The 16,980-nt window shown below is 37.8% G+C and overlaps 4 protein-coding genes across 8 annotated transcripts; 3 read left to right on the top strand and 1 right to left on the bottom strand.

Moving 5' to 3' along the window:
• Positions 1-78: 78 nt before the first annotated feature.
• Positions 79-1,845, bottom strand: LOC120489875 (uncharacterized). Of its 2 annotated transcripts, none has more exons than XM_039687081.2 (5): positions 1,619-1,845; positions 1,240-1,434; positions 755-913; positions 385-586; positions 79-237 (listed from the first exon to the last, which is right to left on the bottom strand). In XM_039687081.2, the coding sequence occupies exons 1-5, from the start codon at positions 1,643-1,645 to the stop codon at positions 125-127; spliced, it is 696 nt and encodes a 231-aa protein (XP_039543015.2). In that variant the 5' UTR covers positions 1,646-1,845; the 3' UTR covers positions 79-124. The 2 variants fall into 2 exon arrangements, with proteins under 2 accessions (XP_039543015.2, XP_039543017.2); XM_039687083.2 differs by having other exon boundaries at positions 1,240-1,365.
• Positions 1,846-2,142: 297 nt separating this feature from the next.
• On the top strand, positions 2,143-8,270 carry LOC120490296 (uncharacterized). Of its 3 annotated transcripts, none has more exons than XM_039687771.2 (13): positions 2,143-2,331; positions 3,234-3,432; positions 3,572-3,605; positions 3,865-3,932; positions 4,025-4,121; positions 4,205-4,297; positions 4,407-4,481; positions 5,579-5,818; positions 5,960-6,066; positions 6,143-6,308; positions 7,421-7,508; positions 7,593-7,637; positions 7,768-8,270. In XM_039687771.2, exons 2-12 carry the CDS (start codon positions 3,386-3,388, stop codon positions 7,622-7,624), a joined length of 1,047 nt encoding a protein of 348 aa, XP_039543705.2. In that variant the 5' UTR covers positions 2,143-2,331; positions 3,234-3,385; the 3' UTR covers positions 7,625-7,637; positions 7,768-8,270. The 3 variants fall into 3 exon arrangements, with proteins under 3 accessions (XP_039543705.2, XP_039543703.2, XP_039543704.2); XM_039687769.2 differs by having other exon boundaries at positions 2,144-2,331; positions 3,572-3,598; XM_039687770.2 differs by lacking the exon at positions 2,143-2,331 and adding an exon at positions 2,723-2,912 and having other exon boundaries at positions 3,572-3,598.
• A 329-nt stretch (positions 8,271-8,599) lies between these two features.
• On the top strand, positions 8,600-12,999 carry elob (elongin B). The gene is made up of 4 exons (XM_039687437.2): positions 8,600-8,747; positions 9,855-9,989; positions 11,387-11,495; positions 11,581-12,999. The coding sequence occupies exons 1-4, from the start codon at positions 8,745-8,747 to the stop codon at positions 11,691-11,693; spliced, it is 360 nt and encodes a 119-aa protein (XP_039543371.1). The 5' UTR covers positions 8,600-8,744; the 3' UTR covers positions 11,694-12,999.
• A 132-nt stretch (positions 13,000-13,131) lies between these two features.
• LOC120490068 (uncharacterized) lies at positions 13,132-16,914 on the top strand. 2 transcript variants are annotated; one of them, XM_039687434.2, is made up of 4 exons: positions 13,132-13,990; positions 14,335-14,649; positions 15,137-15,377; positions 15,841-16,914. In XM_039687434.2, the coding sequence occupies exons 2-4, from the start codon at positions 14,335-14,337 to the stop codon at positions 16,560-16,562; spliced, it is 1,278 nt and encodes a 425-aa protein (XP_039543368.2). In that variant the 5' UTR covers positions 13,132-13,990; the 3' UTR covers positions 16,563-16,914. The 2 variants fall into 2 exon arrangements, with proteins under 2 accessions (XP_039543368.2, XP_039543367.2); XM_039687433.2 differs by having other exon boundaries at positions 13,728-14,649.
• Positions 16,915-16,980: the final 66 nt, after the last annotated feature.

Genomic DNA, 16,980 nt, shown 5'->3' with positions numbered 1-16,980 from the left:
GAAGCTGCTTGAAACAATTTCTATTCTATAAATAAAGCGCTATAAAAAAAAATAAAAGGTGACTTGACAATGACGTGTCCAATTTTGAGAATTTATTGTTGTGTTGTTACTTTAGCTGAGAGATTCAGTACAAACGCAAAGAGTTGTGATGTGTCTCCCAGCGCCGCGCTGCCCACAGAATGCTCTCCCCAGACTGTCTTCTGGGCCGCACAGGCCCCGCTGCAGCCTTCTCCTCTCCTGATGCCCAAAAAAATAGCACTATGGCTCTTTGCATGATCATTTATGAGAGTCACTTGCATATTGCAGTACACAAACATCTACTTCTGTGAAAATGAGTTTTGCTAAAAGCCCCTTTGTGTGCATATGCAGACTAAAGTAGCCTACCTGTGATAATATTATGCCTGTGCCAGGAGACATGTTGTCCGCTTGATTCATTTGTCTGATGTCTGCTGGAAGTGGAGCAGTGCACTGTTTGATATGTGGTCTGGTACAGTGTGGCCTCAGTGGGGTTGGTGACCTCCTTCATCACAAAACCATCACGGTTCTGTGCCCTGTTCTGTACCCCCACTCTGTGTAGGACATGATGCTGTACACATACAAGAGTCACGACACAGCACATTGCGCGTTTGAACAATGTGTTTTTAAGCAGATACTTAAAGCTTTTACATACTCAGTAGGTTCAATATTGTCATATACCCTAAAGATTCACTACAAATAGACAAATTCACTGTCTGATTAAACACTTTCGACTTACTGGTACGATGTTCTTTGGGCCATGTATATCTCTGGAGTGTGTCTGTGCTTGTGTCACACCCATGTTACTGAGGTCACTTCTATTATGCTGAGAGGGATAACGTGAATCTCGGGGGAGAAAGACCAGTTCTTGGCCGTCGTGTCCTCTCCCTGAAAAACTCTTAGAAAAAGAACGGAACGGTGTCACCAACATTATTAATTTAGAATAAATTTCCAGGTGGCTTTATTGTGAAGGGAAAAAGAGTCTCATGAGAGCAATTTTCTGTCATCCGTCTCCAACTAAGACCACATTTATCTCTGCAGACTTGTATGAATAAAACTCACTTCACGAGTTTACACATAATTTGGATAGCTCGGAATTTGGCTCAAATGGCTTTAATTGGTACTGTTGTCTCCATGAAAACCAATTAAGTACAGTAATAATAACAATAATAATAATAATAATAATACAATATTCAATTACATTTGCGCTCATACTGCTCTTACCTCTGCGTGTGTTGTAGAATAAATTGATTTATTCTGATCGCCAAGAGTCAGTGTGCTTTGATGCATTGGCCGCTTGCACATTCCATATACGTGCGGTGAGATGGGACTCTCTTTGTTTAAACTCATCTGATGAATTTCAAAGACACCACTGCATTTAAAGTTATCTTGATCAGTGATGACACGACTTGATAAAATCTGAAAAGCACGGGATGATACTGATCGGCGTTCCGACTCTATTTTGATTCTCACAGATAGTTTAGTTGTTGATTATTTCACAACGGGCGCTAAATCGCTAATGGCAACGTCCAAACAAAATAACTTTATTCTGAAATGGACACCAACCAGTTTGTTTCTCACTTTTTATTTTGCAGGTTCTTACCTTATTCGCATTTTTGACAAAAATCATCTTTACAGTAACATCGCACACACTTGAGATATGCACAGCTCCACGCAAGACACTCTTCTTTTCTTTCGTTTAACAGTGGCACGCAACCATAGCAGGCAACCCATAAATAGCACGTTACCTCCACTGTTAGCATGGACCAGACACGCTATTTCATTCTATTGTTTTTATTACAGAACATGAAGCAGTTACAAACACCATGAGTAATTAAAATATGTTACATGCCAAGAGTATGAGTAGGCCTAATCATACTTTGTACATACATTACATTGCTTTATATTTATTTGATAAAAGAAGAAACACCAAAAGAAAAAAAAAATAATAATAATTAAAATTGTGTTTGTTTTGGTTTCTTACATGCTTTAGAATATCACTTTAATGCATAATATATTCTTTTCGATACAGTTGGGTCTTTTAATTTGAATGGTTGAATCACCACAATGGATGATGGCTGCAATACATTTAGGTGAACGGTAGATGGCGGTAATGCGTCTGTCTGTGGACAACAGCATCCGGAAATACAAACAGAGCCGATTTCGGCTGTTGCCCTGTGCGACTGGTGGAATTGAAAGAAGCAGTAACATATTCTGATAAAAAAAAATGCCCGTTTGTTCAGCTTATAATTGCAAGAAACGCTCCGATGGATCGTATAAAGAGGCATACAAAAGGGGCGATTTTTCTTTTCACACGTAAGTTTTATTGCAAGTTCCAAGTCAACCTCAGATGGAAAGTCTACTAATCAAAATATACACACGCATATTACAATTGTGTAGTTTCTAATCAGACATCCCACAGTTCTGACAATGTATTGTAATGATAACCATCTTACGGGACTGTTGTCACCACAACGTTGGCGTGGGTATTACATTTTCAAAGGAATGGTGTAACGTTATTCTAGTGACTCGAATCTTTTTCGAAGGTGGGGATAGTATATTTTGTTTAATTCAGAGCTGAAAAATATTGAGTCAAGAACAGAACTGACAAGGTTCTGCAAGAAGGAAAGTGGGAATCTTAGAAGTAATGTTAACCCTACACGGTAGGTGGCAGTACTATCAGTATTCAATCTGATTCTGTCCTAAAAATCCCACTAGAAGGACAGTTTCCGGAAATACTAAATACGCTCTTTCAATTACGTCTGTAAAATGTTAAGTTGTAGTTGAATAAATTCTGTCTCTGTAAAAATGCCTGTGTGTTCAGCGTATAAGTGCAAGAAACGGTCAGATAGAGAGTATAAAGAGGCATACAACAGGGGCGAGTTTTCTTTTCACAAGTAAGTTGAATATCTCATATTCGTAGTTTCAAACAACCATATAAAACGTTGCTCATATTTAAATTTACACGCACATTTATTCAAAATGTGTACAGTTTTGTCACGCATGCATTAGTCAAGTCAATTTTATTATATAAAATATATATAGCGCTTGTACAATACAGATTTTTTCGAAGCAGTTTTGCAGTGATAACAGAATTAAGCATTTTGGCTGCTGTTCAGTAAATTCAGTGTTTATTCAGTTCCATTAACGCTTGTGCATTTCTATGTGTGTGTGTGTGTGTGTGTGTCTGTTTGTTCATTCATGTGTAAAACATGCAGATTCCCATTAGCTGATGGTTTGAGAGTGAGAGAGTGGCTCCGTCGGATGAGATGGCAGAACTGGTGGCCAACTGGAAATTCAGTCCTATGCTCGGATCATTTTGAGAAGGACTGCTTTGAACAAATGGGCAGCCACAAACGATTACGAAAAAATGCTGTCCCGACTATCTTTAATTTCCCTAAACATCTCCAGTGGAAGGCAAGTCAAAACTGTTTTTTAATGTCTTTAAATGTTGTGGTTCTTATGCATATGTGCGTATTTATTGTGTTGCTGCTACATACAGCATTTTCCTTTCATAAACTTTTTTGTACCTTTCTTTGTAAATGTTTACACTCAGGTACCAGCTGTCAAGAGACGATCTCTGGTATGTAGTAAGTAGAGGTTAGAGTAATCACTCTTGATATCATAAACATGTAAAATAGCAAGTCAAACATAAACACTTACACATGTAATGAGTCCATTAGCCAACATCCAATGTGTTGTTACGTTATTAAAAATGACCTTTAATCTAAGGGGGTACTTTGGGACACCACTTGATTTCCTGTGTAAAATCTGGGTCCTCAAATCATAAATCATTTAAAGCTCTTTTTCAGGAAGTCTTTTGTCTTTCATTATCATTTTTAAAACCAGAATCGTAAGCCAGTTGAAGTGCCTATCAAACCAAAACCAACCCCAGTGTCAGCGCCAGTAACACCACGGTAGGGTATTTGCAATTTATTTAATTTTTCTCAAATAAGTGATTCTCTCTAATTGTTTTACTACTTAACATCTCTCGGTCATGGTTTGGTAGGCTTCAGGGAAAGTTTGTTCGTGTGACTGTGGATTCTGATGGTTCCAGTGGCCCCTTTCATGCTGGCAGCTTTCACAATGACTACTGCAAACCGCAGGTTCATAATTGTTGATTTTTTTTTTTTTTAAGGCTTCTGATTGTCTTATACGCTTATATATGCCACACAATGTGTTTTCACAGAGTTTTCAATGGATGAAGCTATCAGAGGGTGATGATGAGGAGGAGGAGGAGGAGGATGATGATGATGATGACGACGACGACAATGACACTAGTGTATGTAGACAGTCTTTCAGATTGTAAAAGTTAAAACTTAAGCCTGACAGATCTGGAAATCTGCTAAATGGTGTTTTAGCATTTATTTATTTAATTTTTTTACATGCAGGATCCTGGAAATGATGTCGCTTACGATGATACTCCTCATGACACGCCTGAAAATCCAACCACACAGTTTATCAGGGTATGCCTCTTACAGATTTGTTTTTAAATTCTCTGTTACTGTTATTTTTTTATGAAGATTTGAAAGTGTAGTCATAATATAGTATGAAAGGGAAATGTTATGCTTCCTTTCTGTGAAGGCCATGACACACCAAGCCGACGGTCGGACTGTCTTTGGGCCATCAGTGAAGGTCTGTCAGGCTGGTTTTTGTGGTGGCAGTGTGCCCGATTTAGCATCTTGTATTGGTGTCGAGGCCATCGGTGGGAGAGATCGCTCTGATTGCTGTTCAGCTTAGCGAACAAGTATGAGAATAAAAGCAAAAGTGATAAAAGCGAGCCAAGTCAAGATGACATAGAAGGCTGTTCTATTTTTATGGTATCTTTCCTGAGCATTCCGATATGTAAATATTTTCATAACAACATGAGCCGCCTGGGATGAATCAAGTCAAGTGACCTATGTTTATTCAGTGCTTAATAAAAAATAAAATACAATTCAGATTGTTACAATTAATACACTTAATACAATTCAGATTGTTTCAAAGCAGCTTTACAGTGATAACAGAAAAATGATTGTTCAGCTGAAGTCAGTTCAGTGTTGATTCACTCCATTGTAAGGATCATCAGTTATTAGTTCATTTCATCTGTAAAGCAGCCAGTTCTGCAGAAAACAGTGATGTTCAGTTCTCATCTGATAGTATCAGTGCAGTCAAATCAATAATATTGCTGAATATTAAGTGTGCCAAACGAATCAAGCTGGAGGAGACAGTGGCAAGGAACCTAAACTCCAGGTTTAGGTACCTAAAACAGGCTCAGTCTGGGGTCAATTCTCCTCTGGCCATGAATGAACACTGTGATCGTAAAGTGATCAGCTAGTAATCCGCATGATTCATATTCAAAACGGCAAGTAAGCGCTGCTTAGTTAGTATATCTGCAGTTGACAGTCACCTTTAGTCCTTTCATGTGTTCAAACGCAGCTTTTTGTCCCAAACGAAGCTGACGCAAGGTGACAACACAGTCAGCTTTCGTCGCCGCTAGTTGTTTAATGTCATCTTGGTGTGTCACGGTCTTAAAATCATTTGACGCCTGGTCTTCTATTACCTTAATGTCTGTATTTTTCAGGTGACTGAGAGATGGCAATGGCTGAGTATAGATGTAACAGGGCCATTTCAAGAAAGCAAAGGCGCATATAGCCACATTGTGGTCATCTGTGACTATTACACCAAGTGGATTGAGATCTTTCCATCGGAAAAGCCTAATTCGGATTCCATTGCCCTGCTTATGTGTGATGCCATTTCCCGGTATGGTTTTCCTCTGGGATTTCTCACACCTTGGGGTGCCAGAGGGATTCAAGTCAGAACAGTTAAGCCCTACATTATGATTGGCTATTTATTTATAATTGTGAATTTTATTTTTATTTTTTCAAATGTGCTGAAAAGCTTCTAAAGTGTCTAAAAGTGCTAAACTGTATGTTCATCTTCCATTTTGCTTATTTTTGTCTAGGTTAACAGAGCCCTCAATAATATTCTGATGATAAAGGATATTTCCCTTGTCTCTCGGCATCATCAGGCTTCACAGCTTGAGCCTCACACACAATACCACATTGTCAAGTGAGTTTGGAATTGTTTGGATGTAAATCACCATGTTCCAGAGCCTGGAGTTATTTGTGGTACTGTTTGTCTACAGGATGGTGGAAAATCTTGTGAAGAAGCATCCAGAAAGTTGGCATGTTCATTTGCCTGTCAGCGTGCTGCGCTTCAACTGCAGTGTGCACCCAGACACCAAACACAGACCTCTGACTCTTCATCGCAGTGCGGGAACTAAACCTTATACATCACCCAGAGATCAGCCAGTATGTATTGTATTTCCTGAAATGTTACTGTGACACACTGGTAGCCCAAATCCAATTGATTATTGTTTATGATAATGATTACATCAAGAATAATGGGCTATTTTATGCTGTGTCCGAAATCTCCACTCAAACCACTGCTCCCTAACCCCTATGTAGGGAGCAGAGCACTATATAGTGAGCTCACCAGCATAATAGAAACACCACTTTCGGACACTACTCGATCGTCTCTCGGCGCCGTTGATTACGTCATTGTTGTCGCCCATCAGTCTTTTTTTACGATCAGCGCAATGCATGATGGTATGTAGGGCTTGGGGTAGTGACCATCGGTTGTACACCACTATTCAAAATGCATTCTGGGATACATTGAGTGGACTATATAAGGTATAATAATCATCACGATAGATTCGGACTGCACTACAAAATGGCGAGCTCACTACATAGTCCACTATAGTGAGTAGTGGGAGATTTTGAACACAGCCTCAGTTTAAACATGGACAAATGCGGTGGTTAGTAAAGTTTCGTTTTGTGATTCTACACATGTAAAAACGATCGATCTACACCATTCAAAAAAAAATATAAGAAGTGTCTTGTGCTTAAATACAGTACAAAACGTAACATTGAGAAATATTATTATTTATAAATAAGTGTTTTCTGTTTCATCGTATTTGAAAATAGATTTTTTTTCTGTGATGACAAAGCTGATGTTTCAGCTTCATTACTTCAGTGTCACAGGACCCTTCAGAAATCATTTTAATATGCTTATTTTGTTTGAGAAATGCAGAATTTTCTATTTTGCTTAAGAAATGTTTCTTGAGCTGCAAAATAAGCATATTGGAATTGATTTCTGAAGAGTTTTCAACATTAATAGTAATATTTCTGTAGAAACCATGATATTGTTTCAAGTTCAAAAGAACAGCAATTATTTGAAGTCATTATACATGTGTTTACTGTTCATTATACATGTGCTTACTACTGATCAATTTCATGTATCCTTGCTGAATAAAAGTATTAATTTATTTCTAAACAAATTCTACTGACCTCAAACTTTCAACTGGTATTGTATACATAAAGTATATTATTCAATATGATTTGTATTTTGTTTTTCAATCAAGCTCAGTGAAGATGACCTTGCAAAGTACACTTTCAAAATACAGAAACCAAACCCTTTCAAAGAAATTGAGGCACTGAAACAAATATTCCGTGAGTATGATCACCTCCAAATTTCTATCAGTTTAACTTTCCTTCACATCTGTGCTCATTACCATTTAACTTTTGTCAACACAGGAGAATCGGCAGACTGCATTGTCGTTTCATAAGGCAAAAAACATAGTAAGTATGAATTAACCGTAGTACTTTTTTTGTTTTCTGAATTTTGATCATGTCATTAAATTTTATAAATTTGAAAAAATGCACTACTATTGCACATTCATCTGTTTTATTTTGTTTCCTCTGTCGCTAGTGTGCCTGATATTGTTCCTGGTGATGTGTGACTTCAAACTGAAAGTCATGTGTGGAAGTTCCGTACAGACCTCATTGATGAAGGGATTGAAAATAATGACGTTAAAGTCCATTTAGACCCCGACTGAGGTGTTGTTTATTTGTGCGTGTTGTTTTTCATATTGAAATGTTATGCAGCATTGTGAATAAATACTGTTAGATATATTTAAGAGAATAGTATTCACTGTAAAATAAACTGTTTTGAAAGGAGTTGAGTCTGATTCCACCAGACTGAGCCAGCAAAAGATAATCTAATGTTAATAACCAACAGGTATGTTTATCAAGATGCCATTATAAACTGATGATGCCACAAATATTCCTGTGAGTTGCAGGCAATCCTAAAGGATTTTGTGGGGGCCCAAAATGAAGTGTGCTTGATTATTTTTTTAAGTAAATCTTTTTTATAATGTTGACTCAACAGTTAATTCCAGTAATGTCTTATTCGGAATAAATTGTTTATACTTATTTTGATGTCTGTCATTGTTTATTTCATGTCTATTTGTAATTCCAAGCCGCATAGTTCCAAGTACTTTCTAGAATGTACACTAAATATCCAAAAGATGATATCCTATTATTCTAATGAACACATTTGACAATTCCAGTAATCCCAATAAAAACAAATGGCATTGCTACATCACACATTTCATTCTAAAGCACGAATAGTATATGCATTAAGATTTATCATCACTGGAATAGCCAAAAACTGTACTCTAAATAGTTGGAAAATGTAAATGGATTGTGCCTAAGCAACAAGTGTTAGTTAGAAATAAATGTAATGAGTTATGTGAGGCCACTAGAGCGCGACCGTCTCCGGGACAGAAAAGAGTTCACGCTGCTCGCGCAAAGACATCTGGGATTGTGGAGGACTGGCTCGGGCGCTTTGATTTCCGCAGTGCAGCGTGGGATAGTGGAAGAAGTCAGCGAAACAGCCGTAGAGAAATGGTGAGTGAGCAAGCAAATACAACCTAGATCAAATGTAGGTATTAGTTTTGTCGTTTGAAAAATGTAGCTATCGATGTTTTAATCAAACTATCTGCTGGATGAAGTGGCTAGGTTGTGTAAAGGTAGCCTTTTCACAGACCTCTTTGTTTCGCAATATTTTTAGCAGCCCGGCTAACGTTCCCTGCTGAATCCGCCCGATTTATTGTGTAACTTGGTTGTTTGACAGTAAATTGCGCTCGATGTCGGACATGGTCAGTCAATATGGAGAATCAATGTACAATCAGTTTAGTATTGTTTATTTGTATGAGCGCTGCGCAGTCCTTGTGGCCGAAACGGGGCTGTTAACGTTAGTTAATCGCGGTGTTGATTTCGTGACAGCTCGAAATGTAGGGACTGGCTGGTCCTGTCATTGATAATTCTGGGCTGTTGCTTTCAGATGGTCATCTAGAGATTTAATCTAGCCACACATACTTAAATTAATGAATAGTTTAAGGTTTTTCGAGAGCTAATTGGTTGCTTTATGGTTCTACCCTGCCGTCGTTACTAGCTCCAGCTTGCACGTCCATTTTTAAAAGATAACTTGCGCTAGCCTGGCGTCAGCTGAATAGATACTTTGTTCAGCCGCTTCAACGTTAGTCTCCCCGCTAATTCAGCTCTCCACAATGTTGGTTAGGTAAACAAATCGCACAACAACGCGCTACATTTCCTAGGTGTTGCCAGGCCAGTAACCAAGTCAACAACAACGTAACACAACTGCAGCTGTCGGCGTTGCATTGGTGTAGTTGGCATGTTTCAGCTGTTCACCATCTGCTTTTCTTTTCATTATTTCATTTGAAAGCCAGTGGTTGTACATTGCAAACACCGCTTTAGGCATAAGATATATTGACGTTAAGTTGGTTGTTTGTTATTATGTACCCGTTTCGATGTACAGGATTATTTTCCTAAAATAGTTGACGCTTCCCTATGTTTGGTGAAGGACAAGGAATGCTCCGTAAGATTTGAGCCATGAGTGGATGCTGTGGACGGTTGAACACAGTATAGAATCACATCTGTAAGATAAGTTGTAATAATGAGATGGGATTAAAGGTTGCTCACTTTTCTCTTCAGGATGTCTTTTTGATGATCAGACGTCACAAGACAACCATCTTCACAGATGCTAAGGAGTCTACCACAGTCTACGAGCTGAAGCGGATTGTGGAGGGCATCCTAAAGCGAGCACCAGAGGATCAGAGGCTTTATAAGGTCAACAGAAAAGTTTTTAATATTATTGTTCATTGGTGTGTATATTTCGATGATGTTACAGCTCACTTAGTACAGTTCTTTTATTCAGAAAGGAGGCATTAAATTGATCGAAAGTGACATTAAGGACATTTAATGATACAAAAGTTTTCTATTTCAAATAAATTGTTCTTTTGAACTTTCTATCCATCAACGAATCCTGAAAAAATGTATCCTTGTTTTCACAAAAAAAAAACAACATTGCAGCACAACTGTTTTCAACATTGATAATAATTATAAGTATTTATTGAGCATCAAATCATCATATTAAAATGATTTCTAAAGGGTCATGTGACACTGAAGACTGGAGTAATGATGCTGAAAATTCAGCTTTCCCATCACAGGAATAAGTTACTTAGAAAAGAGTTGTTTTATGTTGCATTCATATTTTTACAATAGTGTGGTTTTAACTATTTTTGATCTAATAGCATTTTTGTTCCAAAATCATTAATAAACTTTTAGTGACCCCAAACTTGGTAGAGTGTGTAGTCAATTAAAACCACAAATTATCACAGAATTGATAAAATTCATTGCTAATAATAGCTAAACCCCATTAAGCTAAATACCTCATAAATTAAAACTAATAATAAAAAAAAACTCACAAATTAAAACAAAACAAATTAAAATTTGAACCCTGGGGTTTTATAAATGTGAGTGGCTGCTGTTTTTTTTTTTTTTTGGTTTGTTTTTTTTACACAAGATTAACAGAATGGAAATTGAAAGACATAAAGGTACGCTATGTAACTTTTGGAGCCTTGCAGTTAATAAACAGAAGTAGCTCCAGCTACAATGTTCTTCTGCAAGATCCACACAGTTTTACTTATGTATATGTTGAATCACATGGTTACTGGGCTACTTCACAGTGTTTGTCGTCCCACCTGTCTAAAATAGTCCGAATATAAACACTTAATATCGGCGTACCATAGTGTTTCAGGACATAGGCGCAAATCCCAAAGGAAATGGCCAAGCACCCATGGAAAACTGAGAGATTCTCCATTCGTTTTATCCAGTCAAAAAATCGTTGGTAATGTGTTTGCACTTGTTACATAGTGTACCTTTAAATTAATTTGAATTAATTTTTATTTGAATCAAATTAATTTTAGTTTTGTTTTGAACGCATCGTACATTGAACATTATAGAAAAGTAAAAGCAAAGACATATCTGGCAGCATGAGGAGAAAATGGCTGTACATGAATGCAACTTTTTAAATTGCATTTAATACTTTCATACATCCATATTAAGACAGTAAAGGTGCTGCATATCAGGAATGTCAATTTATCAATGACCTCCCACAAATTAGGTATGGACTAGTTTGAGTTGAAGTGGCGCATTTTAGTAATGTCCCTGTCCATATCCCACAGGAGGACATGCTGCTTGAAGATAGTAAGACTCTTGGAGACTGTGGCTTCACAAACCAGACAGCCAGGCCTCAGGCTCCGGCCACAGTAGGGCTGGCTTTTCGCATCAGTGGTGAGTTCCTGGGGTAGGCTACTTGCCCGGGGTATTTTGGTGATTCGGATTTGCTTACTGTGTCTGTTTTTTTTTTTTATCACAGATGATGCTTTTGAGCCTCTAAGAATAGAGGCCTTCTCCAGCCCTCCTGAGCTTCCTGACGTTATGAAGCCTCAAGACTCGGGCAGCACCGCCAACGAACAAGCCGTGCAGTGAAGAAGGAACCGATGAGAAAAAGGGTTGGGGGTGGGTGGGGGGTAAGGCGAAGGTAAAGAGTGTCCAAAACAGCGGACAAGCAAAACGTGTGTGTATTAAGATGGTGGTGTGTATCGAGTTACATAAAGGAGGGGGAAGCATGAGTGAGAGTGATCTTGTGTGATATTGTAACTTTGCTGAGAATTTGATCCGCTCTCCCTGTTACGCCTCACGTCCCATCAAGCACTAGCAGCTTACTCTCACTGTATTGTCGCAAACCCTTCCAATATTCAGTGTCTGCTCAGTGCTCATCTACTGGTTAATCCACCAATCACGTCCCCTTTGGCGCAGGCACATTTTGATTTGGTAATGTTTTCCTTCATTTCTGAATGAATTGCTCATTTGTTAGTCACCTGACCAAGGTGGTTAGATGTCAGAGTGTTTAAACCTGTGCTCCTTATTTAATTCACGCAAATGTTATGTTTGGAGAGTTAAACAATTTGTGCTTTTTTGTGTGTTATGATCTGTTAGGGCCGGGGTGGGTTTGTGTAAGTGGCTGTGAGGTTTTACAAATGCCCACTTTACTGATCGCATTTACAGTACGCTGTTGTGTGTTAATGACTATTGATATTATAATTATTCTTATTTAGATCCTTCATAATTTTATTGGGGCGCTAAAGGCCTTAGGCTGTATCGTTTTACGTTACCAACTTAGTGTAAATGCACATGGAACTGACTTAACCTCAGAATGGGCATGGATGCCATCAGGTTATACCTGCAGATTAATTCCCAGCACATGGTTATGGTGAATTCTGACATACAGTGGTTTCATTGTAAATACATTTTTCCACATGCATTGTTGCTTCTTGAAGTGTTTTGCATTTCTTTACAATTTTGTGTTTAAGTTAGTATCTGCTTGTTTCTTTTTGAGGTTTTGTTTGGAAGCTTAAGTATTGACGTTTAATTCCCTGATTTTGAATTTAAATCAAAGGGGAGTGTAAATGCTAGTGAGCTTTTTTTTCTTTTGTGTGTGTGTGGAATTTTAATTGGAAAGAATCAACTAAAATGTAAAGATCAATACGAATGAAGCCTTTGGGCGTAGTTGCTTGAACAAGTGAATGTTTTAAATTTAACACAAATGCTGACATTGTGTTCATCCCAAAAAACAGACGCTCCTAATGTTTTTGCGAAGTCACCTTTATCCTTCTCAGTGCTCTTGCAAAAAATAAAAAAAAATAAAAAAATAGAAACTGAAACTGAAAAGAAAATTATGCTGCAGTATCTGTAACTGCGTTTAAATGAATTAAAATCAGCCCTTTTCCACTCATTGTTTAATGTTCAATGTCTACTTATTAATAGTATTGTTTTTTCCCCAATATAACCAGTTGAGGAACAAAAGGCATAAAATAGTAAATGACATTAAAAAATGGAAATTGAAACCAAATAATGTATTCATTGCTTTTGTGTTTTCAGATACAAAAGCGTTTTAAAGTACTGTTGAAATATGTTAAGAAATGACGGGAGAATTTTTTACTTTATGTATGTGAAACTTATCCGAAAGATGTCATACAAATACTAAACTCTTAAAATGCCTTTATATGTGAAAATTAAACCAAATAACGCCTATTTCAAAAATGAAGACAACGAAAAGTTCATTTACACAAACGTCCATAAATACCGATAAATACTTATGTGTAATGGCTCGGTTCCAGTGGCTTTCGGAATCTGATTCTTAATGATAGTGATATCTTAATCCTTAATGATATAGTATTTGAAATGTACAGATGACTTGCCTAACTTGGTTGTGTGGTAATTTTATCAAAAAGCATAGGCTACGGAAAAGTGGTTTATATTAAGTTAAGTGTGTATTAAATATTCAGCTGATAGATTCGTATTTATTATATTTAAATTATAGGTTAACGTTACCCGTTTTTAAACCAGTTGATGCATTATATTCTAATAAACATGTTTCTTAACAAGAACCAAAAATGCTGTTCTCATAAATAGAAGAGCAACATAATTTTAATTCGTTTAAGTAATGTCAGAGACCACGTTTGCGTCATGAGAGAAATGGATAGAATCGTTGATCACCAGTGTCAAATTCAGAATTTTGTTTTATGAACGTAACGTTAGCTCAGACAAGAACAAGTTAAAAGGGAAAAAAAGATTCTTAAAGGGAAATCAAGTAGGACCAAACATCATTGATTCTGCGCATGCGCAGTATATCCATCTCTTTATCAACAACGGAAGCTAATGGATACAGGGTGGTCTGTTAGAGACCTTTCTATTCAAATATCTTCCACGTGTTTTGGTTTCAGGTTGTAATTGATCTCATTCTTACAACTAAGTAATTTAGGTTTTAATAATTTCAAAGTCGAATCTCTCTGTTAACTGAATCGCAAGTTAAGCTATCCACCACTTCAGTTAGTAACTTAATGCTGCACAGTGAAGTTAGCGCGCTAGTATCTACTTGCATATCTAACAGGCTGTAGTTTACCGTACCCTTATTATTCCTTAAACTGAGATATTTACTCCGGTTAACTTACTCAATTGAATCTGTTGCAACAGCAACGTTTAAAAGACACATTTATTTGGCGTAGGATAGCTTTGACCGAAATCATCCGTTTTCTCCTACATTAATTCGATTAAAACTTGCACCCAGATGGAGGTTCGTAAAAAGAAGGTCGCAGCCGCAGGACGGGTGATAATGGACGTCATCCAGGCTGAGTGGGAGCCACTGTCTCACTGGGAGCTTGATCAGCGACTAGACCGCGCAGTGGAAGAAATGATAGAGGCTGACCTGGTGGCCCAGGTTCAGGAGCAGGCAGCCTCTGTGACCATGCAAGCCTCTCAACAGGAGGATTCAACAACTCTAGATCAGGCGCAAACAGAGACTCCTCCTCGGCTGTCAGAGTCTGTTTGCCCATTGCAGCGTTCACATGTTACTGAAGCCATGGAGGCAAATCCTGCCGTACAGGTAGGTCGAGTGTCTCATGCACTTTACATCATATTGTATCACAGCAATTGTAATGTTTAATTACAATCAGTGGTTCCCAAGCAGGGGGTCTCAGCAACTTTCAAGGAGGCGTCAAGATGACTTGACTTGAGGGATAAAATAAGCCAACTAGATAAAAAAAAGGATACAAATAACTAAAATCAACATATTTCTTATTTTAGTTTATTTTATTTTGTTTCATTGAAGAACCATGATTCCTGTGGCTTCCTAAACCTGAAGATGGTAGCCTAATTGGAAAGACCTGGAAACCTTTTTTTGTTTTTTAACAATTACTTTTTTTCAAGCTCTAAAATATTTTATTGGGTAGAATTGTGAGTTAAAACAATTGAATATCGTTAATCTTTCCTGTAAATCATGAACAACTGTAAAAATCATGTGGCCTTGGAATTTTAAAAAAAAGTTTAAAACGTCTGCTTTACATATTATGTTGTCTTGTTATTTCTTGCAGTATGTAACACATTTTCTGCAAAGCTCCAACAAGACCTACAGCAAGAACCGATTGTCTGGAAGAGCTCGACTGTCCCTGTCTCACACTGTCCTCCTGTCCCTCACTCTCCTGTCCAAACGCATCAGCTATCGCAGTGTGTCCTCTAGTTTTCACCTAGAGAAGGGAAATATTCACAGGATCTTCTTTTCATTCTGTGATCAAGTCATTGCACAAAAGGATCGGCTCATTCAGTGGCCTACAGGTATGAGTTAATAAGAGTTTGTTAATAAGCTGTTTTCATGGTATGAACAGGGTAAAACCTGTTTTAAAAAAGATACATGAATAGTAAATAATTTTTTTTAAATAACAAAGAAGGATAACATTGATTTAGATTTTTTAGGGTAGTTTATACAGTTGCTTTTTAGTTAAATGAAAATACACATAATACCGCCCAGAATCATTAATTCATCATTGTCATCATGAACATTGTAGAAAGTACAAATATAAACAGACAAAGTATGTAATATATGGGATTAGTATATAAATCTGGATTATGATGATGATGTAGAAGTGAAGTATATACTGGCTGGGGTGGAAAAGCATTAATCGACCAAATCCTTCCAGTTGAGCAAAATTTGTTGTCAATGTGAGAAAAGCAATAATATCAATATTTCAGGATCAGCAGGTTTACTCATTGTACAGCTGTTTTCTACTTCCCCATGTAGGACAGGAGGCCCTACAGCATCTGCTTCCTTTCTCCAGCTGGCTGGGTCGCAATGAGGGTCTGGAAGAGAGAGGTCTTCCTCAAGTCCTCGGGGTGCTGGGTGACACACGCATCCCCATCCGCCTTCCCGCTGGCAAACCGGACAGCGAGAGTGAGGCTCCGGAAGCCAAGAGACTTAAGAACGAACCACATCCAGATTCATGGCTGAACTTGGAATTGGTCTGCAATGACAAAGGCCGCTTCATTTACTGCCACATCAGCAAAGGCTCAGAAAAAGGTAGAGGAAGTGCTTTAGCTGAAAGGCTTCAGCAACACCCCGAGATGGTGCCTCCAGGGACCTGCCTGATAGCCGGAGTTGGATACCCACTCACAGAACAAATTCTTACTCCTTTTTCAGCAGGTCGAAACCCACAGGAAAACCTCTACAACAGATCTGTGGGAACCCATTTAGGCCGATTCAACCAGGTTGTGGCGGACCTTAAAGAGCGATTCCAGAAATTGAGATATTTGGATATGGGGAACTACGACAGGGCAAAAGCTGTGGTTCTGACCGCTTGTATATTACACAATGTTTTTCTGGACATGGGGGATGTAACAAAGGGACTGGTAGATAAAAGCATAGCTGAAGATGTGGAGGAGGTAAACGAAGATGCTGCCGGGGTGAAAATGAGGGAGACTGTAGTGAATCTTCTTTATAGTGCATTGGAATCGGGAACACAATAAGATTTTGACCTTATTGTCAAAATGTGCATATTTAAAGGGATAGTTCATCCAAAAATTAAATCTACCATCGTTTACTCAGCTTTATTTCATTCCAAACACATTTGAAGATATTTTTAATAGTCTCTTAAATTTTATCGTTATCCTCATAGCATAATAGCATAAAAGTCTTCATAAACTTTATGAACCATCAAAGTTTTGCTTAGCTGGAATTGCAATGGAGGGACGGAAATCTCTTTATTTGTGTTTTCAACATGAACTAAAGTCTTATATGTCGTTTGGAATGACGTGAGGGTTCGTAAATGACAGAATTTTCATTTTTGGGTGAACTAACCCTTTAAAGCTCTGATATAGACCTAGTTTAACAAAAAATAAACCTGTAAAATTTCATACTAGAACTCTGTAAATATGTAATTAATGG

The sequence above is a fragment of the Pimephales promelas genome, chromosome 3, assembly GCF_988280905.1.
Source record: "Pimephales promelas chromosome 3, fPimPro1.hap1.1, whole genome shotgun sequence".
Classification (NCBI taxonomy): Eukaryota; Metazoa; Chordata; class Actinopteri; order Cypriniformes; family Leuciscidae; genus Pimephales; species Pimephales promelas.
The sequence above is the reverse complement of the archived record's forward strand: the minus strand, read 5'-3'. Positions and strand labels throughout refer to the sequence as shown.

What these genes read in the sequence shown, in the direction of transcription:
- LOC120489875 (XM_039687081.2), bottom strand. Translation starts at nt 1,645, where the DNA reads ATGATTTTTGTCAAAAATGCGAATAAG. An exon ending in ATTCTACAACACACGCAGAG is followed by an intron (nt 914 to 1,239) that starts GTAAGAGCAGTA and finishes TCTTTTTCTAAG; the next exon opens with AGTTTTTCAGGGAGAGGACA. An exon ending in GCCCAAAGAACATCGTACCA is followed by an intron (nt 587 to 754) that starts GTAAGTCGAAAG and finishes GTATGTGTACAG; the next exon opens with CATCATGTCCTACACAGAGT.
- LOC120490296 (XM_039687769.2), top strand. Translation starts at nt 2,243, where the DNA reads ATGCCCGTTTGTTCAGCTTATAATTGCAAGAAACGCTCCGATGGATCG. An exon ending in CTAAACATCTCCAGTGGAAG is followed by an intron (nt 3,433 to 3,571) that starts GCAAGTCAAAAC and finishes GTTTACACTCAG; the next exon opens with GTACCAGCTGTCAAGAGACG. An exon ending in GGCACTGAAACAAATATTCC is followed by an intron (nt 7,509 to 7,592) that starts GTGAGTATGATC and finishes TTGTCAACACAG; the next exon opens with GAGAATCGGCAGACTGCATT.
- LOC120490068 (XM_039687434.2), top strand. Translation starts at nt 14,335, where the DNA reads ATGGAGGTTCGTAAAAAGAAGGTCGCAGCCGCAGGACGGGTGATAATG. An exon ending in AGGCAAATCCTGCCGTACAG is followed by an intron (nt 14,650 to 15,136) that starts GTAGGTCGAGTG and finishes TATTTCTTGCAG; the next exon opens with TATGTAACACATTTTCTGCA. An exon ending in GCTCATTCAGTGGCCTACAG is followed by an intron (nt 15,378 to 15,840) that starts GTATGAGTTAAT and finishes TTCCCCATGTAG; the next exon opens with GACAGGAGGCCCTACAGCAT.
- elob (XM_039687437.2), top strand. An exon ending in AGGATCAGAGGCTTTATAAG is followed by an intron (nt 9,990 to 11,386) that starts GTCAACAGAAAA and finishes CATATCCCACAG; the next exon opens with GAGGACATGCTGCTTGAAGA. An exon ending in GCTGGCTTTTCGCATCAGTG is followed by an intron (nt 11,496 to 11,580) that starts GTGAGTTCCTGG and finishes TTTTTATCACAG; the next exon opens with ATGATGCTTTTGAGCCTCTA.